Below are 7,240 nucleotides of genomic sequence, written 5' to 3' on the forward strand. Positions count from 1 at the left end.
AGGTTATATAATTTTTGTAAATACATTATAGGACTTAGCGTCAAAATAAGATATATGTCATTCATATAGGTCAAAATATTATCGTCGTGAAAATAATAATAAAATCCTTGTTTGCGTAAGTGATATTCCTAGTTAAACTATGCACATAACAAACATTCTCTAATGTTAAGTACAAGCCGTTTGATAACAAAACTGAGCGTTGCCTTATTGCCTTCAAAACAAAATGCGCTCCATTGTCGACACGGACGACCAAATCATCTACTCTCAGTTATGTAACCCTCTTTAGTCCTTATAACGAATTGCAAATGTAAGTATCACACCCAGTGTGGATACACGCATTTTGAGAAAAAAAAGTAGAGTGATATCACAAAGATTCCTGAAGTGCCTATTCCACTAGCGTTGCCCTTCTTCAACTCAACAAGAAACTTTAAGACGTTCGTCTTCGAGTTCCTAGTCTCTCCATAACATAAGCAATTCGTCTTTCGAAGGCTTTTTTGCAGCTTCTGGAGGCAGCAAACTTGCATGTAGCTTTTGTTTTCCCTTTCTTGCTCTTGTTTTTGTTCTTGCCCTTTGCCCTAGTCTTTGCCTTCTTGATTCTTTCTTCCTTAACTAGCAACACTTGAGATCGATCCCTTGCTCGGAATGTTCAACTCAACAGTTTTAAGCATCATATGCAACTATGAGATTGACTTTTTCCTACTGTTCAGTTCATATTATTGTTCATGATTAACTAGTCATACACTCATATGACCAGGCAATAAGTTAATGATAAAAATCCACATCCAACTCATTGCTTATGGGAAAACCAAGCCTCTCAAGATGGTCGTATAGTTCTTCATTTTTAAGACACAATAAGCTAATTAACTTGAGTGCCGTCATGCATCCGACATAAGATGAGAGCTTTCATGGTTTCAAAGCACTTATGTTGACTTGTTTTTGGATCTTGAGCATTTAATATGGATGGGCCGAAAGTCACAACAATCAAATGTTTTTTCCTACTTTTAAGTATCGGGTCGGCAATCCGGTTCGGGTCGGGTCAAACAATAATTCCAAACCCTAACATACCAAATTGAAAGAAATACAAAATGGTGAAATGCGAATTACCAAACCTGGTCTTTGCTTGCTTCTGTTGACTGTTTTGATTAATCGATTTCACTCTCAAACGAGTCTTGAGAGTCAGTTCCGAACCTCAGGTCTCAGCAGACAACTACAGTGCTCAATCACTCAATCAATTTCACATCCAAATGATTTCATCAATTCACTTGCTTGCTTCTCAGCTTCTGTTTAAACTTCTGTGCCGAAGTCAGTAAGTCACACAACGGTCACAATGGAACCTCCATTTGTTGTTGTGTTCAAACATCAACCATATGTTAGGGCTGGATTTTTGGCATAATGTTTTGTTTTTTTGTTTAAAGTTTATTTGGGTTTAGGGTTGGTCTTATGGAGTTTTATTGCTTAGCCTTCCTTTCTTTATCTTTACGTTTATTTCGTAAACGATTTCTGATCTTCGGCTTTAAATAAACTTTACATTCATAAAAATTCAAGCCTGGCCCGGACTCAAATAATATGGATGGACCAAACTCAAATAACTTGGCCGGGCCGGACTCAATACGTATATATATTTTCTTGATTTTTTCGAAAAAAAGACCACCGAGCGAAAAGCGTGATGGGGCCGCGGCCCGAATAAAGATCCGCCTGTGTACATGCGTCTCGTGTATGGTAGCATTGGTTGGTGGCTCCTTAGATATGGGAAATTCTATAATGTAAGTTGCAGAACCAAGATAGACCTAAGAAATCGATTCGAAGACACAAATCACTAATTCATTTAAGACTAAGATCCACATTTCGCCATGCCCCGGCCCGTGAATGACAAACATTGTTCACTAGATACAACTATTTTCGTAAGAAACGATCTTGGATGTCAAGCGAGCTTTGACAATATATATTCTACTAAATAGAAAACTGTTTGGTGTCGGTTAATGCTCATCACCTCAACGTAGGTTTGCGCTTGTTCTCATGCTAATGCTCATCACCTCAACGTAGGTTTGCGCTTGTTCTCGAAGGCAGGTGCACACTTCGTTCTCAACTGGAGTGTTAAAAGTTGTTAGTTGCTTTTATTGGATAACAAGCGAAACTAAGTTGTGCAATACAAAGGGGTTTAAGTTTCCTTCTTTATCTCTTTTTTCCATTTAGAGTTCAAACTTCAAAGCCTGAGATCCCTAGCATTTCTGATAACTCCTCTATAATTATATGAGAGGGTTCTCTAAATTTTTTTAAAGAATTATAAGTGACTGTGAGTGAAGAAAAAAGAAAATTTTGCAAAGATTGAGTAAATTTTGAATTAATTTAGAGTAACATTGTTCATACTCCATTTATTTTTTAATATATTTGAAAGTGATTGCGAGTAAAAGAGGGAGAAAAAAATAATGATAAAGATGTAAAAAATATTATTAAATTGTATATGAGAGAAAAAAATAGAGCGTTTTTTTATGTAATTATAGAGATAAAGAAACTGTCTGGAATGCTCAAAAACTTAACCTCGAGTTATTACATGTTGAGCTCCGGTTTGACATGTTGAGATTTTTTTCCTTCGAGCTTTACTTGTTACCAACTTGTTTATTGTTTATCAGTAAATAAATATAAATATATTGCAAACTTTCACCGAGTAAATGTTTTAGCAATCAAGAATTTGAACTCATTTACACATTTGCCATTTCAACTTGTACTTGATGAATTATTTGGCCACTTTTCTATTGAATTGTATTGAGTTGAAAACATGTTTACAATTGACATTTGTTTCTGTTGAAATCAAAAATTAGAAAACAAACAAATTAATTACAATAAAATCCCCCAAAGAATAAAATTTTCAACAATCTACCCGGGCAACACCACTCCCGCCGTCGTAGTCGTAGTCGTCGTCGAACTCCCACTCGCCACAACATACGCCGCCGTAGGATTCCCATACAACCCCGCGGCCCACCGCCGTAGAATCCTTAACAACGTCGCCGCCTTCCTCCTCCCCCTCCCCGTCCCCATCCCCATCACTTCCCAAATTACCCTCTCAATCCCCGGTATCGCCGCTAACTCCGACACCATCTCCAACCCACCTTTTCGGCATATATTTACAAGCGTTGCGGCCGCGCTCTCTTGTGCCCCCTCCGTCCCATCCCTTAATATTATTCCCAGTTTTCTAATCACATGAAACGACGCTGTTATGGCAGCTAGCCCACCTTTCTTCACCACCGCTTCTAAAACCGTCACACCTTCCTCCGGCAACCCATCGATGACGTCACTCGCCATCTCAACCACCCCGGCTTCCAACAATTTTCCCACTGTCTCTCTATCTCCGGCCAAATTCAAAATCGCCACTAACGCGTCTCGTTTCGAATTAATGGGACCGTTAATAGCCAATTCCATCAAACCCTTGATAACCCGTGACTTCCTACCTAACTTTTTCCGGTAAGCGTGTACTCCGGTGAGACTGAATATCGTCGCCGCCGCGTTTCCTTTCGCCTCCCACGTGGCACCCGTACGCAACACTTCAATAACGCCGTTAAGTACTCCGTCTGTTTCCACTATTTTAGTTTTATTCGTTTCAAGAATAGATAGATTTAAAATAGTGGTAACGGCGTTAACTTGTAGGCTCGGATGCTCCGAACCTAAATATTTAACTAATAGAGGTAAGCCGTCAGCTTCGGCTATACAGGCTCGGCTATTCGAGTCTGTCTTGGCTAACGCGCGCAGCTCGGATACGAAACGGTTAGCCGTTTCCAACGTCTGGGCCGCGTTAGCCTTCTGGAGTAAAAACGACACCGTCATCTTCGTCGCTTCGATTAAAGTCTTATTCGTGGTAACGCCGTTAACGTTCTCCTTGGTCTCCGTTGACTCAAACGGAATCCGGTGTTCGCGGCACCACATTACTATCAAGTTACGCAAAGCACAGTTAGGTATTGTTTCCGTGTGGTCCAAAGTCTGACCTGTTTTCGGACACGTGGTGTGTCCTGATTCGATCCAGAGGTTTATCGATGCTCGATCGTAAGTTTGACCGGTTGACACCACCACCGGATCACGCATCAAGTCTAAAGTTATCGGACACCGGAAATCGTTCGGAATCGTTATATCCAAAGAGCTTGAGCTTTTCCGACGCCGTACGTTTACCGGAGATAACAACTCACCGTACAGCACGCACTTAGCGTAACGTACAAGTCCGATTAACGATACGATTTCCGCCTTTGACTTCTCGTCGCTTTGATTCCTAACTTCCTCTTCAAGTATCTGGATCTCGTCGGTGCAATTTGACGAATTGTTAATTTGTAATTTCGTGAAGATCTCTTTGAGCTTTGATTGTTCAGGAACGATCTCACGCTTAATTCTATCTAATATTTGAACCACGTCAGCTCGGAGATTAATATCTTTATCATCAATTGAAGCTATTGTTTTCGAGCACTGTTTTCGGATCAATTCGACGATTTCTTCAACGTCACGGCTGAGATTCAAATTTCTAACTGGAAATATATCAATTAAGGTTGATAATTCGAGAGTTAGCTCATGAAATTTGTTCGCAACTGATTGCTGTTGAATCAGAAGCCATAATTTGCTTCCGCTGCAGCAGTCTTCAATCAACGTCTTAATACTCTGCAACACGATGAACAATTCCTCAAAGCATAGCACAGCTGACGCTGGAAACGGCCGTACGTCACGATCCACAACCAAATCCTCAAACAGCAGCGTCAGCAGCTTCGTTTTACGAATAATCGAATTCGAGTTTCGGTTTAAAACAAATGGAATCGGATTCATATAAGAAGTTTCTTTAGATCTGAGTAACAGTGATCGTAGAAGCCTCTCTTCTGATCCAAACGATGACGTGGCAGGTGAATCAGATTGCCGCTTCTTTTTTGGCGGTAAAGTTTCCGGTGAAACGGCCATGGACAATAATAAAATGAAATGAAGTTTTTTGAAAGACTCACCGATTTGCAGGAGATAATTGAGATGGAAAAAGTTGATTTTGCGGTGAAATCAAGACGCCGGTGATCGAATCTTTGAATTTAATCTGAAAAACTTATTGCAGTTGTTGTTGATAGCTGTTTATGCCTTCTTTTCTCACTTTATTCTTCTTTTATTTATTCATTAATCATGAAATTTATATTATGGGGTCATCTAGGCTGGAATACGGCTGTTTGACGGAGTTATATATATTGGTTGATTATATCCTAATTCTATACTATATTATACGCTATATTATACGAAATATACGACTCGTGTACTCTTGTATGGCTTATTTGACTTTTACATGGCGGTCATGCGAAATTATATTGACCATAACAGGGCGTATTAAACTTTATGTTTATCTTCTTAATGAAATTATATAAAGAAAAATGTATCATACAAGTGGTATAATCATACACCAATACACGGCATGGGTAAACGTATACCATGTGCGTATAGTCTAGTTATATATTTACTTATTTATTTAGGTTTGTTTTTAATTTTTAATATTTACTATTTATTTATTGATTTGGAGGTGGTTGAGAAGTTGGACTCGAACAATTAGAAATTTGGTGTTCGGTACACCAAAACAAAACGAAGAAGAAATCAGGGTGATGGTAGTTGTGTGGTGGTGGTGGGGTGGCAGTTGACAGCCGTCAGCCGCCGGCAGGGCGACAAGTATTAAGGACTTTTTCTAATTATTATTACTTTTATAATGTGTTTTTCCAAACGGCGCCCATTGACCAAATTGTTGTTTCATTACCCTTAAGAATTTGATATAGTCAAGTTAGTGCCTTGGTGAATCATAAAATGCAACTTGGAAAGTTTATTGTTATCCTTTCAATCATTGACTTATTAGATAATACTTCAAATTATCATCTAGCCATCATTATTGACATTTAAGAATCCATATTATTTTTTGTTCTGTCTTATCATATAGTTGCATGATTCACATTAAAATTTGATACACGAAAGCCATAAAGACATTTATACTTTTTTTTTTTAGTAGAAGAGTATTGAGGGTTTGAATGTTTGATAGTGAGGTTTTTGAGTAGATATTTTTGGATGTTTGAGACTAGTCAAATGATTACTCGCGAACTATATTTGTAAATAGGGACGCAACATAAATGGTGGCCCATAGTGAAAGTTTGTGTTTTCGTTTGAAAATTTTATAGGTATTGAGTCCTCCCATCTCGCGCGTATTCGTCTAAGCTTCACCACTATTTGTAAATCTTATGTAACCCCACCTATCAACTAGATACATTGTTTGTAATGTAGCAAATCAGTTTAATGGTAATGGAGTTCACTAAGGTACGTGTTTAGGCTTAGATGATAAAAGTATGTGTTAACGTGTATTATAGCAAACAAGTCTGTTAGTATCAAACGTAACAATGCGTATTATAACCGGTAAGTCCATTGGGATCAAACCTAACAAGTTAGTCTTTAGTCAACCCGTGGTTTTAACCAAAATCACTAGTTTTCTCTAAACCGTTTATATGTTTCTTTGTTGACTTGTTCCTACATATTCACGAGTTCATGATCCGAAAGCTATAGATTTAAATCTTTATACATATCACCTCATGTTATCGACGAGATAAGTAGTGCCCAAAAGCTTTATGAGAATTTTAGTGACTAGTAGAACCTATACGTATGTAAATATGTTTTTTCTTAATTTCTTGACAACTAATTAAAAAATATTTTCTAGTTTACAAAACATTAATTGTTAAGACAAAAAGATGATTACAAAACATTAATTGTTGGTTGTAATACAAAAGGATGTTAACTAAGATATCTTACGTCCACTTCTTGTCTTTACCAAAAGTTTTCTTCACCAAGAATATCTCTGGTTTGGTAAAGATCATTGATAAAGCGGCTCACAAATAAGGTAATGAGCATTTCTTCTCGTCTAGCTAGTTTTGGTATTAATCATCAATAACTTCTTTGTTGTTACTTTTTGGGCGTACATATCATAAACTTCGTATCTCTAGTTAAGATAGATATTTCATTCACAAATTCTTCTTGATCTTGATACGAATAACAACTCGTAAATAAAGCATAATGTTTGGATATAGAATTTACATCTCTTCTCTTGCAAATATGTAATATGTCATCTAGTATAAAAGTTGTTTTAAAGAGTTCAAGATCACTTATAAATGATTTAGAAATGTAGAGTTTAAGTTTGCTAGTGGGTTCTAAATTGGTAATATTGCTTGCTTAAATAGTGTAAAAACTAAAGTTTTTAAAATGTGAAAAA

General features: G+C 37.4%; 1 protein-coding gene across 1 annotated transcript; it reads right to left on the reverse strand.

Annotated features, from left to right (window-relative positions):
• Positions 1–2,746: 2,746 nt before the first annotated feature.
• LOC143625896 (U-box domain-containing protein 16-like) lies at positions 2,747–5,143 on the reverse strand. The gene has a single exon (XM_077096114.1). It carries the CDS (start codon positions 4,924–4,926, stop codon positions 2,875–2,877), a length of 2,052 nt encoding a protein of 683 aa, XP_076952229.1. The 5' UTR covers positions 4,927–5,143; the 3' UTR covers positions 2,747–2,874.
• Between the last annotated feature and the right edge of the window lie 2,097 nt (positions 5,144–7,240).

Source organism: Bidens hawaiensis, unplaced genomic scaffold (genome assembly GCF_021521415.1).
Source record: "Bidens hawaiensis isolate Kalapana, Puna unplaced genomic scaffold, B.hawaiensis_p1.1 tig00004242_1, whole genome shotgun sequence".
Classification (NCBI taxonomy): Eukaryota; Viridiplantae; Streptophyta; class Magnoliopsida; order Asterales; family Asteraceae; genus Bidens; species Bidens hawaiensis.